The sequence below is a fragment of the Pelodiscus sinensis genome, chromosome 2 (assembly GCF_052426305.1).
Source record: "Pelodiscus sinensis isolate ZL-2025 chromosome 2, ASM5242630v1, whole genome shotgun sequence".
NCBI lineage: Eukaryota > Metazoa > Chordata > Testudines > Trionychidae > Pelodiscus > Pelodiscus sinensis.
Window position 1 is genome coordinate 120,246,683 of NC_143053.1, and position 23,217 is coordinate 120,269,899.

Genomic DNA, 23,217 nt, shown 5'->3' on the forward strand with positions numbered 1-23,217 from the left:
GTACAGAATTGTTAAGAAGTTAAATCTCATCTAGACTTATTTCAGAATGAATAATTGTATTTAGTGACATGATATAGTAAAGCAAAACAAAAACCTTGGTAAAAGCTGTATCACACACCTGCCACCAGGCATCTGAATTTTTTTTCTCCTTAGTATATTTTCTTTTGTTTGGTAATGGAAGAGGACACTCAGTTTGAGGTTCCAGTACAACTGATTTTTTAGTATTAGATGCAAGTGTATGAACATTTCTACTATTAGTTGTACCTCCCATATTGTTTTTGGTTAATTACTACTTTTGATGCTTACAAGAAGACTGATTTGCATATTGCCAGTTAAGATAAGCATGAGTTCCTTTGTTAAATGTGGCCATCAGGTGGTCATATGAACACCTCAGTGAGTTTTGTTTTAATATTTCTAGAAATAGGTCACAATGTGACACAATAGAGATCAGTTTAAAGGCACATTAGTTACATAGTATTACTAGTTTAAAAATATTTGAGCAATTTGAAAATTATTCTATGATCTGGGCTGTGCAAGGACAGTCCCAATGAATTGGTAATCAATTATCTTCAACTTGTTTGAAAAGTAGATATTCATATAATAAAGGCAAGGCATCAGCTTTCAATGCAACTGTTTAAATTATTATTTTGATGTTTTGCATAAGTTGTCATTTTAATCATTTTTTTTATTTGCTTTACAGAAAGCAATAGACCTTGCTAGCAAGGCAGCACAAGAAGACAAAGCAGGAAACTATGAGGAAGCACTCCGCTTGTACCAACATGCTGTGCAGTATTTTCTCCATGTCGTAAAATGTAAGGCCTAGTCTATTAGCTAGTTTTTAAAAATTGCAATAAATAGCTAAATTATATAACACTAATGCAATCTAGCTGATTGAATCAAAATGGAAGTTTTTCTCTATGTTAAGTATTGACAAATGTTTAATTCAAGGTACTAAATCTCTCTAACAGTCAAATTAGACTTGCCAGCTATATTTTAAGTGCACATATTGTGTCTCCTCTTCTTCCACCATGCACGTGCTCTTCAATTGCTCCAGTCTTGTAAATAGACAACCCTTTTGACATTTAGAAAGGAATCCGGCTACCAACATTAGATTTCTTCACAAAATTTCATGGTGGTACAGATGGAGAATGGAAAGGGTTAAGTATTTCCTTTTTATGTAGGGGAAAGTCAGGTGGTTTCTGGAAAACCGATCTCTATATAGTGTGACCCAACAGAAGTTACTGTCTTTTCTTGATGGTTAAACATTATCAAACTCCCATCTTTCATTCTTTCCACTGACAAATATATCAAATTCAAGCTGCTTATGCTTACCTTTTTAAGATTCTGCACAAAGGAACATACAGGAGGCCCCCGACTTGGACCGCCCAAGTTCTGACCCCCCGCACTCATCATTTTTGTAAGTGCAGAAGGGGCTGAAAACCCCCAACTTACTTCCTCAGACCACATTTACAACTGCGCACGGCGCCTATCGTAAATGAGGGTTTGAGTTATGACATCCCCGACTTGCTGCCCTTCCCACAAGTCAGGGGCCTCCTCAAAGTAGTTTAAGTGTGCGCGTGCGCATGTACGCGCACACACACTCATGCACACACGATATAATCTGCAGTTGGGCCATGGGACATTTTGCTGACGTTGACCGTCCATAGGCACAGCCCCCTCTCAGTGGCCATGGTTTGCCCTCTCCAGCCAGGGGGAGCTACATGAAGTGGCCGGGAACAATGAACCATGGCCACTGGGAGTTGTGGGGGCCATTTCTGGGGATGATCATCATAAGCAAAATGTCTCATGACCTGCCAGTGGATTATTCTGATGGGCCACCGATTGTTCACCACTGCTTTACATCCTTCCCTCACTGTTGTCTTCATGCTTCCTTCTCTGTTGTCTCTCATACCTGAATTCTTGCTTTTGCCTTTGTTGTGTAAAGAGTTGCTTTTCTGAAGTTAAATTTCACCTTAAAATGTGTTATTTCTGTCAAACCTGCGAATGCAAACTCACTCTAAGTTAGAAGTGATGTCACATAACCAATACAAATCTTAAATAACAACCCTGAATGATCAAAGGAAAGTTTGCATGTGGTCTTCTGTGTCTATTTTATGCTCTGTGAGGCAAAGGAATGTGTCTTTTTGTGTCTTCTGTAATGATGGCCACAATTTTGGAACTTGTATTTAGAGTCAAGTGTGCATGCCCTTTGTGTGCGTGCATGTGTGGGTGTGTGCCCTGGAATGCTTTTGAAATATCTTTTACTGAACCAGCTCCTGTTGGTGAGGAAGACAAGCTTTTGAGCTTACAGAGTTAAGGTTGGTCAGATTTTGTGTCTTTCTCCCTTTGAATGAGAACATTTTTTTTCCCTCTTCCCCCTTCTCCCCCTCCCCCACCCTCCGAAGGGGATCAAGTTCATACAGTGTAAATAAAAACTACTGCTCAGTGCTACCAATCTCTTAAACTGCTGCCCACTAACATTCTTTTTTTAAGCAAGCTAATCAAGAAGCTGTCCATCTGTCAATATCATTGATTCTTCTCAGTTAGTTAGGCTTTAGATCAAGTAATGATGCAAAGATGGCTATCTCCTGCTGATAGCCAAAGGAAGGGCATCCATCTTATTCTTGATGGCCTTCTGTGGCATCTGATGCCATTGATCACCAAGTACTCCCGGCTTTCTGATAAGAAGCTTTTGAGGTAAACAGAACTACACTGAAATTGCTTGAATCCTTTTCCATGATGTTGTCATATGTAATTGATCATGTACATCTAAAGCCCTCACAAGGCTTAGTCACTTTCCACTATATTATTCAACATCTGTGTGAAGCTTTTGGGAGATCTGGTAGGTTATGTTAGCTAATCCACAGTGCAGCATTTCATTTACTTTTCTTGTTAAGTGTACCTTCATCCGCAATACCAGGTAAAATAAGCACCTAGATGAAAGCATCTTGATACAGTTGAAACTGGGTAAAACTGAAGTGATTGCGGTAGGAAGAAGGAAGTGTTTAGAATAACTTGCTGCCTCATAACACATCTCCATTGTCAGAGGCATTTTCCCTCATGCTGTTGTTGCCTGCAGACCTGTCCTTTAATCTCAGTGCTGTTGGATAAGCATGTAGCTCTGGGATCCAAAACACACATAACTGACCAGAAAGTTGCTCTCCATTCTGTCAGCACAAATCTGGTTGTAATGACCAGGGCTCGACAAACAATGTAATCTACTCACCCGTGGCAAGTAGATTACAACCCAGAAGAGGCAGTGCAGAGCGATCTGCGTATGCGCAGAACGATCTGCGCAGAGCGCGAAATCGTGCGGCTGGCGAGCAGGGCTCGCCGCCGCTTGGCAAGCCCTGGTAATGACCACTATATTTGTGATCTGCAGACTTGATTATTGAAGTTCATAACTAGTAGTGAAGCTACATACTTTGAAAAAACTCCAATGGATAGAAAACCACAGTAGCCCATCTTCTTAGTGATACAAATCAGAATGAGCTTAACACCATGGAGCTCTTCTCTTTGCAATTGTTTCCCATTTGAGAGTCCAGTTCAAAGTGTGTCTTAAGCAAAAACCTTTTAGCTTAATCAAGTTTTCTCTCCTACGCAATAAAAAGGAGAGAGCTGTTTGTTTTTTAAATGTTTGACAGGTGCTCAGATAACATGGTGGATAGTGGCAATATAAACATCTAAATGCCTCTTGAAGTATTTGCTAAGCACGTAATGGGATTTCTTGCAGGCTTTTAATTCACTTTTTCTTACTTGAGACTGGAGAAACTATTACACACTACTTTCTTACATATTCTATTAAATTTAGTATTACAATTGGGATAGAATTATTACCCTTTTCTGTTTTGATTTATGTGAGGGTTTTGGGTTGCCAGTAAAGCATAACCCTTTTTCAATTTTTTAGACGAAGCACAGGGTGATAAAGCAAAGCAGAGTATCAGATCGAAGTGTACAGAATATTTGGACAGAGCAGAAAAACTAAAGGAGTATCTGAAAAAGAAAGAGAAAGCTCCACCAAAGCCAGTGAAAGAGTCTGGTACATCTGAAGAAAAAGGGTATGTTTTTGAAACAATAAAGCAAAATGCAATATTTTTCATGTTGCAAACTCAGCTGAAATTAAAGTTACTTAAAACTTTCTTTCAAATAAGTTTAATCTGTGTGAAATGTATCAAATGAGCAATACTGAAGACTAAGTTACAGTAGCTAACCAAACAATATGGACAGCATGCATACTGATACTACAAGGTTTCCTGTGTTGCTTTTCCAATATGTATCAGCCCTACAGTGGAAGATCCATTTGCTGTAACTCACTCCAGTAACCTCACTTTTAGCAGGTCATTAGCCTTTCTGCCGGATGACAACTGTGATGACTTATGACCTCGATACCTACTTACTTAAAAACTAGGACCTGGTCTACACTGAGAGTTTAGGTTGAATTTAACCACATTAGGTCTATTTTCTAAACAATGAGTCTATACTACCAAGCCTGTTCTGTCGACTTTAAGAACTGTTAAAGTTGACTTCAGCTCTCCTGCTTTTCACAAGGAATAATACTAAATTTGACCTTGCATGGGCGACTTTACGGTAGTGTAGCTGCAGTGTTGCAAAAGTCAATGTTCTTGGCCTCTGGGAGGCATCCCACTGAGTATCCCGCTGTGACCACTCTGGCCAGGATTTGTGACTCTGCTACTCTCCAGGTAAACAGGAAAAGCCCCAGGAAAATTTGAATTTCATTTCCTGTATGGGCAGCATGGGCAGCCAACTCTGAGTAAGAAATACACCTGGCCAGGACTTCAAGTTCTGTGAGCTCCATGGGCTCCAGTGTTCAGGTTTGCAGATGAACACCAGCAGGGTGAGTGCAGGAGATCATGGCTCTCCTTGGTGTGTGTGTAGAGAAGAATCTATTCGTACGGAGCTACGAACCAGCAAAAGAAACACAGACATTTATGGCAAGATTGCAAAGGGCATGCTGGAGAAAGGCTATGAAAGAGACACCCAGAAGTGCTGCTCTCAAAGGAGCTGATGCAGTCTAACCAAAAGGCAGAGGAGGCAAATGGACAGTATGGCGCATCGCCATAAACATGCCGCTTCTACGACCAGCTGCATGCGAGCCTGCGGGGGTGGGGGAGGGGAGGAGCACACAATCATTTTCCCAAGTTGGATCTTGGATTCCTCTCAAGACAATCCAGCTGGCTAGGTCAGCAGCATGGAGGAAAGCATAGATGAAGAAGTGGGGGAGATAGTCAGCAGGCGACTGGGGCAACTGATTTCATCAAGAGACAAGAGCTTTTCATCACATTGGAGACAGTTCCCTCCTCCCAGGACATCTCAGTCAGGCATTGATCCCAGGGAGGGCACTTCTGGTGAGTTCACATTTTTTTTATCTTGGTACAAACAGGTGTGAGGTGATGGCATTCTCTGTGCCTGCTCAGTGAAGAGGGCCCAGAACAGCTTGTCAATGTGTCTGGAGATGGAGCGGGAATCCTCCCTGCTCATCTCTGACACTCTTAGAGGAGCTCTTTCATCCTTCTCACAAGGTTTCTGGGGAGGGCTGCCTTATTCCATCCTCCACATTTGGACACCTTTCCATGCCAAGCCAGCAGTAAGTAGTCTGGCATCATTGCAGCACAAAGAACTGTAGCATAAGGCCCAGGTTTCTGGCCACATTGTCAGCATCGGCTCCATATCACTCCGTGTGTGTCAGAGAAGACTGAAATCTTGTATGGCAACCCGGATAAAGGAGGGGAAGCTATTAGTTGCTAACCTCCATTTGTCATCCCCAGTGAAGCATGGCTTCAGCATCTGGCCTTCCTGTAGGTTGGGAAAGTAGCACTCTCCCAGGAAGTGGGGTGTGCTGGACACAGAGGGCAGTCGCATGAGCCATCATCCCCCGGCCAGGAAAACCGTGCCCTGTTCCTCCTCCTGCCTACAGGAACGTGCCCTACATGTCCTTTATCATACTTGCCAACAAACAGAATACCCAACTGAACTTAAGCTCCCTTAAGAACTTTGTTGCGTACCTGCTGCATAGTGGCTGCGTAAAAATATAACTCTGGCCTGGCACAGACACATTCTCATTGTCTTTGGAGAGGCCTTCACTCTATGCTAAAAGATTTGGTTTTACACTCTACAATGTATCTCCTAAAAAGTCTGCCCTTCACTTTTTGTTACAGCAGGAACAGCCGGGAGCTTGCGGTGCACTCCACCAGCAAATCCACAGGTGAAAACAGGCAAGGGATGAAATGTTCAAGGAGCGGATGCAATCTGCCTGCTTGGACACGGAGTAATTAGGGGAATGGAGGAGCACGCTTATGGAGGAGATGTGTGCTGAATGTGAGGACAAGAGAGTGTGTAGGAATCAGGAACTGAAAAACCAGAAGAGACTGATGTGGTCCAAGATGGATGTGATGGATTGCATAGCAGCTTCCCAGGACGTGTTTCTGCATAGGTTTCCCCCCCCCCCATCCCCCCCCCCAGCCCTTGTGGAGCAACATTCCTTCAGTGCCAGGGTCCATAGACTCCTCTCCGAGGGGCCCTAGAATGTGGACAGAAGTTCCTAAAGAAGCGCATGTCACGCACCTTTCTCAGCCATCCCACGTTGATGTCAGTGAAACGTCTATTGTGATCCACCAGCGCCTGCAGCACCATCGAGAAGTTCTGTGAGGTTTATGAACTCCTTGGCAAGATGATCCAGTGCCAAGATGGGGATGTGCATTCAGCCTGTCTTCCCACTGTAGTGGGGGGACAACAGCTCGGCAAAGCCCTTTACTATGTCCTCCACATTTCCAAGAGTCACTACCCTCTGCAGCTGGCAGGCCTTGGCCACTTGAATTACAACAGCCCACACTGTAGATTTTCCCATGAAGATAGTTACCAGTCAATTGGGAATCAATCTGGCATTGCAAGCTTTCAGATAGCAATTGCCATGTGCTTCTCTGCTCTTGGAGAGGGTCTCAATTGGGTATTCTTGCACGTCAGAGCGGGGGAAAGCAATTTACAAACATCCATTGAAGTGGTCTTGTGCATACGAAAGTTTTGCAGCCACTGCTGATCATGCATACCCATTTCACAATGCAGTCCCAACGGTCTGTGCTGGTTTGACTGCACCAGAACCAGCGTTTCACTATTTACAAAGGATCAAACACTCAGCGTCATTTGCAAGTTGGTCAACTCAAGTGCTTTGTATAGGAGCATGTTCATGGCCTCCTGTGATTCGTCCTCATTCCTGTGGGCCATTGTTACACTCTGTGCACTGACATAAGGTGAACAATGGTTAGCATCCTTGTGAAAATGATCTGACATGCAGCAAGCTCCACACTCCTGCTGCTATGGTGTCTACGCAGGTAGGCAGGTAAAAAAAAGGCACGAAAAGAATGATTGCTGTTACAGTAAAGTGGGTGGTTTGAGTAGATGAGTGCATTATGTTAATCTGATGATGTGTACCCAAAACTACCATTTGCAGGGTTTTGGTCCCCGCATCCGAGAGCTTACTCAGAATGCAAAGGGTGCACAAGCACTGTGGTATAGCTTCCCGCTAAGGATGTGAACTAGCAGTTAATTGACTAGTCCAGTACTTGATGGAATTTCCATCGACTAGTCGATAGGCACTTCTATATTCCTCCTTTGAAATGTACAAAGGAGGAACCTATGGGGGCTCTTGTACATTTCACAGGAGGATCGTGGAACTCCGTGTGCAGCCCAGGGCCAGTGGGAAGCACAGCATGGAGCCTGCGGTTAGTGGGGGACTCAGAGTCCCCCACTGACCCTGGGTTCCATGCTGCACTGGCGCTTTGACATGCTGGGGACTCCCGCCTCGGCTTTCAAAGGAGCAGCGCCGCACACTGATTCTGGGATCAGTTGTGCAGCATGTGGAGCGGGGACATCTGGCGACTCCCCAGATGATCCCGAGCTCCAGCGTGGCATTTCCTCAGAACCCATAGTCTTTAACATCCCTACTTCCCACAATACATCACTCTCAAAGTTGACAGTGGCCTCTCAACTGGGGATGTGCTACCTCAACCTACTTTGAACAGCATTGAATTTTCTTGCAAAGTGAGGACACACACCTTCAAATTAACAAAATTGGGTGGTGAGACCTCTACCTTAATAAATTTGATCTAATCTTGTAGTGTAGACGTGGCCTAGATCTTCAGAATACCAATGATTAGCTTTAAAACACTGATACCATGGGCCAACTTTGAGCATGTGCTCCAGAAGTTAAAGCTCCAATCCATTGCACCAGTTAATCATTTTTCTGTTCACTGAACTTTTGATACTGGCAACAGTATTCATTGAACATCTAGATAATTACATTGATACCTAGAATTTTATTTCTTCATTGAAACTTAAAGCTGCAGTAAAATTTAATTAATTTGCAGAAAAATTGCCCTCATTTATGGCTTGTAGTAGATTTGTAGAAAGGGCTTAAAGTTGTACTTGACTCACTGGTAACTGAATTCAGTTTTGACATTGCAATATAGCAAGTGTAAATCAATTACTGTCACTTCTCCCATGTACTGACACTGTGGTCAGTTATTAAACTGTTTGAAAGAGAGACGGGGGTGAGGTGATACCCTATTGAGCTAACTTCTGTTGAAGTGAGAAAGAGAAGGGCCTTTGAGTCATAGAGATCTCTTCAATGTCTAGCAGTGTTATGAATTTAAGCTTCCTTGTTCACCTTTTGAGAGTATTGTGTGTGTGTTTCCTTTGAGGATGAGGACTGATAGATTAGAAGTAGTGATCACTTTGTTTACTATGACTATATTGCACACAGTTTATTTGCACGGCTTTGTAGTTTCCTTTTTCAGTGAATATAATTTTTTTTCTGACATTCTTAATACACACATGCCAGAACTGTTTCTAGCTATAGTGCTGATCAACTGAGCAACAGTTGATTTGGGATTTTTTAGTTTTGTGAAAGCTCTGAGCTGTGCCAGGTTCCACCCACTTAGGATGTCTAGAATTGTGCATATGGTATGTCCTCAATGCTGGCTTTTCAGCAACCAGGGATTTCCCTTATGTCACTCTTAGGTTTTTTACACAACACTAGTTGGATCTGACCAATAACTCCAGTTGCTGCTCCAAACATATAGAGGATTGCTTAGATCTGCCTACAATGGAAAAAAAGACAACTGTACCTATAGTAAATCTAATTAAAAATAGAAGAGGTGGAATTTAGGCCATAAGTATTTTCCAAAAATCGTGGAAACATTAGAAACTCTATAGGGAAACTTATTTAAAATGTACTTCATTAGAGTTGTCAAAATATTTTAAGGAATAACATTTTATATGAAACTGAGCATGATACTATTTGGCTTTATATTTTTGGTACATGATTTTTGAAATGAAATAACCTCATTCCACAGGGCTGTAGGGCCCTTAGAGTAACTATAGAATTTCATTGTAAATGTCAAAAAAACTACAAGGGGAAAAGTTTTGTTTTTTGTTTGGCCAAAATGTATCCTCCTCTTCTCCTCTTCCCCTTCCTTGTTTGAGTTTCCCTTACTTCTCAAACTTTTATGTAGCGTGTTTTACCTATATCTCTACCAGAATGATAGAAAAAGTGAGGTAGACTAGTTTTCATTTATAAAATTGTTTGCCTCAGTATGTAAGACAGGTGTCTTGAATATTTTATTACTTGTTTTTTAATTAGGACTGATAGTGATGGGGAAGGAGAGTCTGATAATCCTGAAAAAAAGAAACTACAAAATCAACTTCAAGGTAATTCTGACACTAAAAAATAATAATTTTATCAAGTGAGTTCTTAACCAACACATTAAAATTGCCTTTTTAAAATACAGCAGAGCGATGGATTAACTTGCCACAGAATATTTTTTGGGCTTGCCAACCTTCTGGCCAAATAAAATCAAACACTTTTCTTCAACATCCTCCGCTGCTCACTGCATCTGCCACCCTCTCTTGTTGCTTGTTCTCCCCCATTCTCTCCAATTATCTCATTTTCACAGGGCTGAGGCAGGTCCCTTTTTTGACAGGGTGTTAGGTTGAAAACTGAACACCTGACAACCCTTGGGGCCTTCATCATAAACTAATCTTTGGCATAGTTTGTTTTAAAAAAATTGTGTATCATAATTTTTGTCTACATCATCTCCACTCTGACATGTGACTTATTTAATTATGAGGCAAGAACGCTGATCCAAAGAGGGAAAAGTTCCTTGAGGCCAAATGAATATTTGTTGTTTTATCATTAGTACCTAGAGACTAAGGTTATAAAAATTAGAAGGAACAACGGGTACACCCTGGAGTTTGTCTACATCTCCTTTTCCTGTCCCGCTTTAGGGACCTATCTCACGAGACCCTCCTCTTGCAGGAGGGGTTGCTTCAGATGGGTGCAGCAGAGAGAGTTCCACCAGGGTATTAGAAGAAGGGATTTTATTCCCATTATATGTTGATCCCAAAGGTGGGCTGGGGTCTGTCCTGGACCTGCGGAGTTTCAACAGTTATCTGCAGAAATTGAAATTCTGCATGGTCTCCCTGACTTCATCATCCGTTCCTTGGATATGGGAAACTGGTATGACATCCTCAATTTGAAGGATACTTATTTCCATTTAGCAATTTTTCCTGGACACAGGCGCTTTCTGTGCTTTACGGTGGGTCCCAGCTGCTATCAGTTTGTGGTCCTCCTGTTCAGCTTGGTGATAGGACCACGGGTGTTCACCATGTGCACAGCAGTGATTGTTGCTTACCTGAGCACAGAGGGATGCAGATACACTCATACCTTAATTACTGGCTCATTAAGAGTCACTCCATGTCCAAGATCCAGAGGGAAGTCGAGATGCTCCTTTCCATTTGCAGATCCCTTGACCTGCTCGTGAATACAGAAAAATCAGAATGCAGAAAATGCTCACCCTGCTGCAAAGGATAGAATTCTTAAGGGCAGTGCTGGATTCTGTTTGTGCTTGTGCTTTCCTGCCCTAGGAGAGGTTCCAAGACCTCTCATCATAAAGGTCTCCAAATTTCCCCTCAGGCTCTGCAGTGACTGGCCTCAGCCTACTCCCAGTCCAGGGACCACTTCAAAAAGATAGTCACCATCCCCTCAGCAGTGCTTACTTGGCTGTGGTGATGGACGAGGACTGAGAATGTTCTAGGCAGAGTCCCATTAGACAACCCGGCACCCTCCAACGAGTGGTGTCTGACACCTGCAACCTCAGCTGGGGGGTGTACCCCGGTGGTCTTCAGACCCAAGGTATGTGCTCCCAGGAGGAGATGACACTACACAGAAATGTAAAAACTCAGCAGTCTGCTTAGCATATGGGATCTTCCTGCCCCAACTGGCAGGCAGGACAGTAAGAGTCCTAACAGACAATATAGCCTTAATGTTTTACATCCACAGGCGCGGGGAGCATGCTCCTCAGCCCTCTGCAGGGAGGCCCTCCACCTCTCAGATTTCTTCATCGGCCATGACATCCATCTTAGAGGCCTCTCCACAGTGTCAAAAATATCCTAGCTGATCACCTCATCAGGGAATTTTCTCTCGCCATGAGTGATTGCTCTACCCTGAGGTGGTCCGTGTACTCTTCCAGAGGTGAGGAATTTCCTAGCTAGACCTGTACACCACCAGACAGAAGAGAGGATTTCCAACTGGATCACCTCTTGCATACGGATCTGCTATCAACTAGCAGAGGTCCTGCCACAAGTGATTATCAGAGCCCATTTGACATTATTCTGAAATAACAAGAGCATGTCTACACTACAAGCTTTTATTTCAAAATAATGTTGAGCTGGAGGACTTCTTATTCCAACTCATAGTAACTTAATGAGGAGTAAGGGAAGTCAAAGGAAGACTACTTTCTGCTGTGTAGACAGTGCCAAAAGCGGAATTAAACTATTTCTACTTCAGCTATGTAATTGATATAGCTCAAGTTGCATAGCTTAATTCAACTTTAGCCCTGCTGTGTAGACGCACCCTGAGAGAAGAAAAAAATATTTTTTTCCTAGTTTAGGCAAGGACCCTACTTAGCTCTCACAAATAGACCCCAACACGAGTTATAAAAGAGGCGTTATTCCTGACTTACTGATGAGAACACTGAGTTCCAGAGTGGTAAAATTATTTGACCATAATCTCCTGGTAGACCAATGGCTCAGCCAGGAACAAAATCTATGTCTTTGGAGTCCCAGTTAAGTTCTCTGTTCCTTCAACCATACTGCTCCCCATAAGGCCTGCCCACTAGAGACTCTTAAGATCTGCAACTAAATGATAAAGAACAGTATTCTACCTCTCGGAAACTCACGCTTGCTGTCTCAAGCATTGTCTAAATCTAATTGGTCACAACAGAAATGTAACTCTGCTAAAGTATACAAGTTGAAACTCTCTTAACTGGGACTCTCTGGTTCAGCAACGTCTGTGGTCAAGCACAGATGTTCCAGGACCAGAGAATCCCAGTGGAGGGCTAGCGTCAGGGAGCCCTGCAAGCTGCAGGGTACCGGGGCTTCCTGGCAGGGCAGCGGGAGCCCGGTGCAAAGGCTACGGGGGCTGCACAGTGTGGCGCTCAGTGTGCGAAGGCAGTTGGGCCGCCGGGTGCTGTAGTGAGAGCCTGGTGTGCACACAGGCAGCAGGGCTACCTGAAGCAGCAGTGGGAACCTGGCAAACAGAGGCAGCGGGGCTGCCTGGCACAGCAGAGGAGCTGGGCACAACAGCATGAGTCCACTGCGCAAAGGTGATGGAGTGCCCAGTAGAGCAGTGGGGGCTGACATGGCAGTGGGACCAGGGAGAGGAGGGAGCCAGCTGGGAGGGCAGTGATTGGGCCAGGGTTGGTGGGGCCGGTGGCAGGGAGGCCAAAAATGACCACCCAAGTCCGGCAAAATCCCTCATCTGGGACAGGTCAGATTTCTAGGGTGCCAGACCAAGGAGGTTCCAACCTGTAGTGGTTAAACATTGTTAAAATCTGTACGTGCTGAAGTCTGTTCATGGAAGCCATGCTGGAATTGACAAGCAGCTGTTCATATGTGACTAAAGAGCCCAAGGTATTAATTTTTCTTCTTGACTGCAGATGGCTCTTTGACCTAGGTAAAGGAATGGTATCTTCCTAGTTCATCTGATTTCTTACTTTATAGGTGCCATTATTATGGAGCGACCAAATGTAAAGTGGAGTGATGTCGCTGGTCTTGAAGGGGCCAAAGAAGCACTTAAAGAGGCAGTGATACTGCCCATTAAATTTCCTCATCTGTTTACAGGTGAGATATATTTAATATACTAATAATTACAGAATGGGAGATCTATATCTGTAATGTAATGATAATAACATTTCTCTTAGGAAAGAGAACGCCATGGAGAGGAATTCTTCTGTTTGGGCCTCCAGGAACAGGAAAATCTTACTTGGCAAAAGCTGTGGCAACAGAAGCTAACAACTCTACATTCTTTTCAATATCCTCCTCTGATCTTGTCTCAAAATGGTTAGGAGAGAGTGAAAAGTAAGTAGCTCATTTGAATATTTTTAAGACTGCTGTGTTTCAGAACCAGCTGAGATTCAAGAGTGTAAATTGCTACTGTTTTCTTTTTGCACATTCTTGCAGAATGACGTGATGCTTTCAAAAGTAGGTAAAACTAGAGGTGGTTTGAGTACTAGACCTGACCCAAAACTCAGAATTTCAGGTTTTTGAAAAATTTGTTTTGAAATTTCCCTTCAATGGGGAATTCAAAAAATTTTGCTTTGGAAATGCTGAAACTTCATGGTTTTGTAATGAAATATTTTCTGAGAGATCACTGGCAGCTCTTGAGTGAAGCTGACATATATCATTCTTGTCCAATTCACGCAGAAGCTGCTGAAGATTCTGGGACCTCTAGCTCCCGAACAGCCTGTCATGTGGGCTGCCTGACTCTTCAGCCTGGGGATCCAGATGCCCCAAGACTCTTGCAGGCTCTTGGCTCAATAGCAAGAAATCCCTGAGAGCGAGCACTGGATGGATCTAGGGCTCTGAGAGTTTCCAAGCTCTATGCTGCAGGGCTGAGCCCTGATTAGAGTACGGGTGCCCACCCTGGCCCCCTCCACAGAGTGGGACTGCAAACTCTCAAAACCAGGGTGCTTGAGCAGCTTGCCATTCAGAGTTCCTGCGTAACATTTAATGAAGCTTTGGCATACTGTATTGTATGTCTCATTAAAATAAACCACATAAGGACAGGAAACTTCATTTCTTCCCCACATCAATCTTGACACACACTTCTACAGCCGTGAATGAAGAGAGAATTCACTATATGTGGTCCTTCGATATGAGGATCATTTTTCTCCAAGTTTTGTTAAAAAAAAAAAAAAGGGAGATTAATGAAGTGACCTTCAAAGGAGAAAAATGGTAAATATTGGCTGGTTTTGTTTCTTTAAGGAGTACAAAGCCTGAAGGGCTTACTGAGGAAGAGCTATTTAAATACAAACAAAAAAGAAATGTAGGTCTTGACCATACTGTTTTCCTCGAATTCATAGATGATGGAAGAACTTACTAGTTTATTGCACCAGCAATGCTGAGGAAGTTAAATCTGAGAGAAGTCAGTTTCATTTATTGCTCAAATGTTAGATACTTTAAACTATAATCCATATCAGTGGAGTCAGGGTTACTGGTGCCAGTGGAAAATCAGAAAAGATAAAAATCCCCTAGATTGACTTTTTTTGCAATTAGGAAATACCATTATTTCATTTGTAACTGGAACAAATTTGAGATGCAAACCTGATATCTGACACCAGCATTTTTAGTCATTTTTCAGAGTTTTCCCTAGGACTCCTGTTTCAAATTGTTGGCAAAGGACTTTTATATTATTCAAGGGTGGTGTTGCTTTTCTTGGACAAATAAATGTGGAAATGTGTAAGAACTCAGGCATACCAATCCTTTTGGTCACTTCCTTCATGTAAAGAGAACAAATGTGCTACCATAAACAGTATTTGCAGAAGTTATTATTCAGTACTAGAAGACTTAGCCAGCAGCTTCGGTCTTTTTAGGCAGGGAGCTGGCATTGTGGGGGGTGCCGGAGTCAGGGCAGGGGTTGGGGGACTCAGGGCAGGTAGTGGGGGGAGGCAAAGGGGTTAGGAGATGAGGGGATTAAGGGCAGAGGGTGGGGGAGCAGGACTCAGGGCAGGGGGAGGGCTGCTCAGGGCAGGGGACTGGAAGGTTTGGAGGGGCTGCCCATTGGTGACGAGGATGGCACTGCAGCTAGTGTCCCCCCTCTAGCACCTTGGGGCGGGGCCAGGTCTGTGTAGCCTGGCCCCAGCAGCTCCTCGGGGGGAGGGAGCAGGCCAGCTCCAAAAGCATTTCCAGGAGTGGGGGATTGGAGATGCTGGCCAGTGGGAGTCTCTCTCCTCCCTCTGTCTAGCGCTGGAGGTGAGGAAGAGGTTTGGGATGGGGGGCACTTACCTGTTGCCAGCAATATAGAGAGCTCTGGCCCCAGCTGGCTATTCTCTTCCTGGTGTAGCCACCGTGTGGTCGCTCTTCAGTATAACTGTCTCCTGCACTCGCTGCTCCCGGTGGTCATTGCAGAGCATAGCTGTCCCTGCTCTTAGACCTTTCCTTTTCTGTGTTACAGAAAACAGTCAGATTCCAGGCTCATCCCATTTTCCTGGCACAACCAAACCCTTACCTTGCCTTAAATTAGGATAAGCGGAAGCTGCATACCAAATTTGGTGGTCCTAACTCTTACTATTTAGGAAGAGTTCTTGAGCAAATGGACAGACCGACTTGTGGGTAGACACACACACACACACATGCTAAAATGTGGATAGATTACTCCTTCAGAGTCTCTTGAGTTGATTAGATTTCATCTAATGTGTAATGGAGCAGCAAATGAGTCTCTTTTTTCATGGGTTCTGACTAGCTTGTAAAGGGCAAAATGACTGAAGCATTATAATGTATAGTTCTCATTTTCTTCCAGCATTGTCAGATGATTTTGGTTAGAGTGAAGCACCATTTAGAGCTAAAGAACTTTGTCTCTTTGAGGAGCCTTAACTGCTTACTTAAAATCACGATTATGAACCTTGATTCCTGACCCTGGTGGAAACTCAGTAAAATAATATCAATTCTGCTTTCTCATGGAATATAACTTAATTTTTTCTAGATTAGTGAAAAACTTATTCCAGCTTGCAAGAGAAAACAAACCTTCTATTATCTTCATTGATGAAATAGATTCTCTGTGTGGATCAAGAAGTGAAAATGAAAGTGAGGCTGCTAGACGAATTAAAACCGAATTCCTAGTTCAGATGCAAGGTAAGATTAGTGGCTTAAGGAACAGTTAGTTAAAGCAATTATTATCCATTTTGGCTTGTTTGACACACAGCTTGGATAAGATCACTGAAGATAATATGTAATTTTACAAGATTAACCTTTCGTTATATTTCAAACTGTTTAAGGAGCGTTTATTAAATATTACCTCTTCTGGTGTAGGAGTTGGTGTAGACAATGAAGGAATCTTGGTTTTGGGAGCAACAAACATACCATGGGTTCTGGATTCTGCTATCAGAAGAAGGTAACATAACGAAATTTGTATTGTCTTATAAAATATGCAGATTCACATCCCGCACAAAGTGTTAGCTCACTAATGATTAGGTGATTACATACTTAATCTGTGAATGTTCCGAAATACTGTCCAGCTTTAACTACCTTGATTGGAGACATGAAGGATCAGTATTCTGGAAAACTCTCTATCTAGTGCTTTTATAGTAGATCCTGAATGTGTGAACAAGGGGTCCTGTGGTCACTTTAAGTAATCTGTCAGGCCAGTGGTTGGTTGCATGCAATATATACCAGTGCAGAGGTTGGCAACATTTGGCACTCAGCCCCTCAGGTTAATTTGCTGGCAGGCCACGAGAAATTTTGTTTGCATTCACGGTCCACAGGCAGTTCACCATTCCCAGCCTGAACTGCTTCCTGCAGCTCTCATAGACCAAGAATGACAAACCACAACCATTGGGAGCTGCAAGGGGCCATGCCTACAGACAGTCTATGTAAAACAACTGTTTTGAGTTCTGCCAGTGGGTTACCCTGATGGTAGCCTTCAGCACATGACCCCAACACATGTGCTAGTGACAGGTAAGATTCTGCCCCTTCATATCTCTCTTCCCCTACAGAGTTCTGAGTTGACCTCAGTTGAAAACACCTTGTCCTGAGGCTTTCTTGAGTAGAGAATGTCAATTATGCTGAAGTGGATTCAATAGAGACAAGCTAATTTTCCGGTTTCAATAAGTATGGTAAAGGGCTTGCTGCACCATCTACCCCCTAGCAAATATTTTATGGCAACTTTTCCAGCACTGAAAAATTAGAATACACTGGGCTTTGCATGCAAATATTTAAATAGATATTTTAACCAGTACTTGCAAAGTGTAGATGACTAGACATCAAATAAAATATCTTCCAATAATTAATCACTTATCTTTCACTTGCAAAATAAAACTAGTGACTTTTGTCTACAATGTGTTAACAAGCATGACAAATATTTTATTTTTTTAAATGTATGTTTAAAACCATGGTAAACTTCTTTAAGTCCATTTTCTGTCAGGTGCCTCTTCAAAAATTTTTACCCCATCCTGCAACTGGATCCATGTGGAACACTCACTGAATTTTATTGGTGTTCTACCTAGCACATTGTCACCCGTGAAGATCTGCTTGCAGGATATGAAGTTTTGACTGTGTTTTTATCTGTTCTGTCATCATAGATTGAATTTTCCAGTGTACAGTGAGCCCTCACTACTTCGCGGTTCGACCATCGCGGATTCACGACTTCGCGGCTTTCAAAGCCTCCGGGGAAGCCGGCGGGGGAGCAGCCCAGGCGCGCCTGGGATGCCCCCCCCCCCCCCCCGCCGGCTTCCCCCGAGGCTTTGAAAGCCGCGGAGGGGCTCCGGCGGGGGAGCAGCCCAGGCGCGCCTGGGATGCCCCCCCCCGCCGGCTTCCCCCGAGGCTTTCAAAGCCGCGGAGGGGCTCCGGCGGGGGAGCAGCCCAGGCGCGCCTGGGATGCCCCCCCGCCGGCTTCCCCCGAGGCTTTCAAAGCCGCGGAGGGGCTCCGGCGGGGGAGCAGCCCAGGCGCGCCTGGGATGCCCCCCCCCCCGCCGGCTTCCCCCGAGGCTTTCAAAGCCTACTTCGCGGATTTTCAGCTATCGCGGTAGGGTTTGGAACCTATCTACCGCGATAAACGAGGGTTCACTGTAGTCAGTGTTTCATCAGCTGTGTGTGTGTATCTATAAACCTGAAGGATAAAGCTTTTCTTTTTAGCACTCACTAGCACTATTATTTATTCACATAAATTATTTTCCTAGTTTTGTATATGCACAAAACTATTAATACTAATATTAAGTTGTATCCATATATGATTAATGCTCAGATAGAAACTCAGGCAGCTAAATGTTTTATTGCTTGCCAGAAACCAAACCTCACACAATTCTTGCTATAACTGGTTCTGTACTCTTTTCTGTAGTACAGAGTGGATCCCCTTAGCTTGTCTGTGTTTAGTTAGTCCCTTTTCACAGCTCTCTGTACAATAAGACATTCCAGCGTGCATTTCACTGTGCCGCTAGTGTCATTATGAATGTCCTGTTTGCACTTGGTACCTGCGTTCAGTAAAGTTTGAGTAGCTGTCTCACAAATGCAATAAAACATATCTTTTTTTCAGCAACAAAATGTGTCTTTGTAACATCATGAATATATAAATAGGGCTTTTTTGGGCTCACATGCCAGATTTTGTGTGTCAGCTTGAATTATGGATTTTTGTAACCAAGTTATGTGGGCATACCAACAACCAATTACAAAAATAACACTTTCCTTATAGTGCAGAAATAGCTGGTTCCAGCGTTCTGTGATGCTAACCTAATGGTGATTTCTTTGTATTGGCCTGCATTGTAACAGCTGTACTTTGCAATGGGAAATAGAAACACTTTAGCTCTTATTATAAAAACATTAAGAAAATTGTACACTGCGGCAGCACAGTGATATCTTTAGATCTTCAATTTTTTGTGCCTTTCCTTCCATACTTTCAGTTAAAACAACGTCTGTAGTATTTAGAGTTATTTTAGTGAGCCACTTCTGTTGCAGTTTAGGGAAATAATCCCAGCAGTCTAAGAATAAGAGTTCTTGTACTTGTCAGAGAGAATTGCAGTTCTAAAACTTTCCTATTAATACCGTATTGGAAGGAAGGCTTGATTTTGATTAAGGTAGTAAAATTTGTAGCAGAGTCACAGCGAGCATACCCTAAAGTTACATTTCAGTTGCTTACATTTAGAAAGCTATTTTAAATAGAGACATTAATAAAGGGGCATCAAATTGTTCACCCCAGCTTCAGTGAGTTGAGCAAAAAAGCTGTTTTGACACTCCCTATCTCAAAAATATTGAAGGGATTTTTGACTTCAAGCTCTTCTAGAAGAAGAAAGTTCTCTTGAGTGTAACTAAGGGCTTCTCTTCATTGATATTTAGGATGCAGCAAGCCAGCATGTAACTCTACAGCTCACCAACTGCCTGTGCCTCCACTGCTGCTACCCACGCTACCATAGCTACACTGCTGTATGTATAGGTTGAATCTCTGTAGTTCGGCACCCTGGAGATCTGACTGGTGCCGAACCGGAGAATTTACTAAACCCCAAGAGATCAGTACTCTCTAAGGGTATGTCTACACTACAGTTCGAACTAGCGGGGTAATGTATGCATACCGCACTTGCTAATGAAGCCCGGGATTTGAATTTCCCGGGCTTCATTAGCATAAGCGGGGAGCCGCCATTTTTAAATCCCCGCTGCTTCGAACCCCGTGTAGCGCGGCTACACGGGGCTCGAACTAGGTAGTTCGGACTAGGGTCCTATTCCGAACTACCGGTACTCCTCGTGAAACGAGGTGTACCGGTAGTTCGGAATAGGCACCCTAGTCCGAACTACCTAGTTCGAGCCCCGTGTAGCCGCGCTACACGGGGTTCGAAGCAGCGGGGATTTAAAAATGGCGGCTCCCCGCTTATGCTAATGAAGCCCGGGAAATTCAAATCCCGGGCTTCATTAGCAAGTGCGGTATGCATACATTACCCTCCTAGTTCGAACTAGGAGGGTAGTGTAGACATACCCTAATAGCATTACCATGATTTCCATTGCTTACTGAGGGTTTTGTCCATGAAAGCTCAATACTATATATTTATTTTTTGTTAGTCTCTAAGGTGCTACAGGACTACTCATTTTTTAAAGTTAAGACTAACATGGCTACCCTCTGAGACTTCTGGGCTTTTAGAAGACATATGGGGTAAATTAGAGCTAAATAACAGCACAGAACACTGAGAACCAGGACTGGTGATTGTAAACAATTTTTATGGGACCACAAGAAACGGCCACATCCATGATAAGTGGACATCTTGCTACTAAAATCATGCTGGACCACAGATGTTGCCAGATCAGAGAAGTTCAACCTGTAGTCAGCTAGCTCAGTGAAAGTTACTGCAAATGTGTGTACACGAGGAGGGGAGTCACATCTGCAGTATAGCTAGAGCATAAAAGTTACATAATATAATTTGATGTACTGCTCTTTTAGGCATAAATCGTACTGTGAAACTTCTAATGCATGGTAGTAGGTTTCATGTAGCTAGTTAATGTGTGGCAAGTAAACAGATTCATAATATCAGTGCTAGTGCTCCACACGCTCACTTCTCTCTCTCTCTCACATGCACACAAGCTCTAATACTCAGATTGCTTCCTTATTCTTTCTAGTTCTGTTACACGATTTGTTGGTTTGCATAAACTCCTTTGCATTGAGTACAGGCAGTCCCTGAGTTACGCGGATCCGGCTTATGTCGGATCCTCACTTACGAACGGGGCTGTCTCGCCCCGGAGCTCGCAGGCAGCGGGACCGCCCAGAGCGCAGCGGTCCCGCCACCTCGACCTCCGGGGTGAGAAAAGCTGCTCCGGGTGCCCCTGGTCTGCTGGGGACCGTCTCCAGCAGACCAGGGACACCTGGAGCAAAGCCAGGGAGGAGGAGGGGTCCCGCGCCTCTGAGGCTTTGCTCTGGCAAAGCCTCAGAGGCGCGGAACTCCACCACCGCTGCAGCTTTGCTCCCGGTGTCCCTGGTCTGCTGGAGACGGTCCCTAGCAGACCAGAGGCACCGGGAGCAAAGCCGCAGCGGCGGCGGGGTCCCGCGCCTCCTCCCTGGCTTTGCTCCGGGTGTCCCTGGTCTGCTGGGGGGGGGGGGGGGGCGCAGCTAGTGCCCCCCCCCCCCCCCCCCCCCCGCAGCAGACCAGGCTTTTGTTGTGGACCCTGGGGTAGAGCAGCTGGGCTGCTGCCGGGTTGGTCCTGCAGGGACCTACCTGGCAGCCCAGCTGTTCTGTCCCAGGCTCGAGATTCAGCCGCTGTTGAAACTGATCAGTGGCTGATTCCAGGAAGCTGGAGGCAGAGCAATTCTGCCTCCAGCTTCCTGTAGTCAGCCCCTGGTCAGTTTCAGCAGCAGCGGCTGAATCTGGAGCCAGTTCCAACTTACATAGAAATTCAACTTAAGAACAAACCTATAGTCCCTATCTTGTATGTAACCTGGGTACTGCCTGTACTTGCAAGAGTCAGTGTTTCTGACTTTTTTTTTTAATTAAGGTTTGAGAAGCGTATTTATATTCCTTTGCCTGAAGACCATGGCAGGACTGCTATGTTTAAGCTTCACCTTGGGAGCACTCCAAACAGCCTGACAGAATCAGACTATCGAGAGCTTGGAAAGAGAACTGATGGCTATTCTGGTGCTGACATAAGCGTCATTGTACGTGATGCACTGATGCAGCCTGTTAGGAAAGTGCAATCAGCCACTCACTTCAAAAAAGTAAGTATGTAAAATAAAAAATAAGTTGTGGAGTTTCCAACTCTGAGTTTCTAGAACGCAAGTCTTTTAGAATTTCTGGCAATTGAGCTTTTACCTTATAGTGCATTAATGTTACTTATATGTGAATTTTCACATGCTTTTAATCTATGAAAAAATGTACATTCCTGGATAAAGAGCTTTTATCTTGGCTCTGTTTCAGAAAACTGGTCTTAAGCATGGGACTGGGATCCAGGAGTTAGTAACTTGAATTCCTGACTCTGGCAAATTGCTTCTGACTGCTATGTAAAGGGAATCATCAATTTCATATCATCAACTTAAAACATGTTAAAAGTAACTAGCTTCAAGTATTATATCATCCCTGAGCTCCACAAGAATTGGCAGAGGCTTTTATATTTGCATTTTCCTGATGCTGTAAGAACCTGTACAGTAGGGAATTGCTAATACATGAGTTCTGAAAAATCTGCAGAGTAAATAAACTGGGGGAAAATAGAAGCTTTTTCTGCATCTTTAAACTCTAATAATCTTCGGAGTTACCTGTAACAAATACAGGTAAAAATATTTTGACTTTAAGTTAATGGTGTCACTGGAGCATTCTGAGCAGGGATTGTATCTCACTATTTTGATAGCACCTAATATCTTGTGGATTACAGTTTCAGCACTTACCATGCAGTAGTACAATGAAAGGACTTTTAAAACTGTGCCATGAGAGTGAGTCCATGTGTGATGACTTGCAAGAATTTATATATTTAATACGGTCTATTTAAAAATGATGTTTCTAACTATTGGATTTGCAGGTTCAGCTTGAGCTGAAAGTCATCTAGGTTTTTTTCCATCTCTCAGCTATCAAATCCTACATCCCAAATTAGGTCTATTACATTTGTGCAACAACTCTGGCTTCATAGGACTTGATAACTAATTCTGTTGATGCATGAAATGGAATAGAGTTCATTTTACCCACCTAGCTTGGCTGTGCAATACTAAAAAGCATTAAAAAGCCTTTCAAAACTATTTTTTGTCAGTATAGGCTGAACTCTCTCTGCATATACACTAGAAACAGAGCTATTGAGTAAGGTAGTGCTGTTCTTTCTATATAATCCATTTTCAGGGTAGAAACATACTACTACTACTACTACTATTACTACTACTACTACTACTACTAAACCCTTGGACTCAAAGTAGAGCATAGGTTATCTAGAAACACATGTAAATTATTTTTCTGCTACAAATGTTGTTAAATTACATCTCCCAGAAACACACACATGCTTCTCTGCACAAGTGCACATGTTCTTTTCTTTTAGCAAAAATAAAATCTCCTTTATCATGTGTTTGCTTTTAAAAGCATTGTTTTCTGGGAGAAGCAGGATAACTGTCTTTTCTTGAGATGATGAAGGGATGCAATTCAATTTGTATTTGATCCACCACACTTTAGAGGATAGTGACTTTGTTCAAATCTGAAACACTTTTAT

At 43.5% G+C, this 23,217-nt stretch overlaps 1 protein-coding gene across 1 annotated transcript in view; it reads left to right on the forward strand.

Moving 5' to 3' along the window:
* Positions 1–23,217, forward strand: part of VPS4B (vacuolar protein sorting 4 homolog B) — a 43,151-nt gene that overhangs the window by 9,046 nt on the left and 10,888 nt on the right. The window contains exons 2-9 of the mRNA XM_075921373.2: positions 701–812; positions 3,908–4,058; positions 9,656–9,723; positions 13,075–13,194; positions 13,275–13,431; positions 16,055–16,203; positions 16,381–16,462; positions 21,532–21,751. Coding sequence (XP_075777488.2) covers positions 701–812; positions 3,908–4,058; positions 9,656–9,723; positions 13,075–13,194; positions 13,275–13,431; positions 16,055–16,203; positions 16,381–16,462; positions 21,532–21,751 — 1,059 coding nt within the window. The remainder of the gene's footprint in view (positions 1–700; positions 813–3,907; positions 4,059–9,655; positions 9,724–13,074; positions 13,195–13,274; positions 13,432–16,054; positions 16,204–16,380; positions 16,463–21,531; positions 21,752–23,217) is intronic.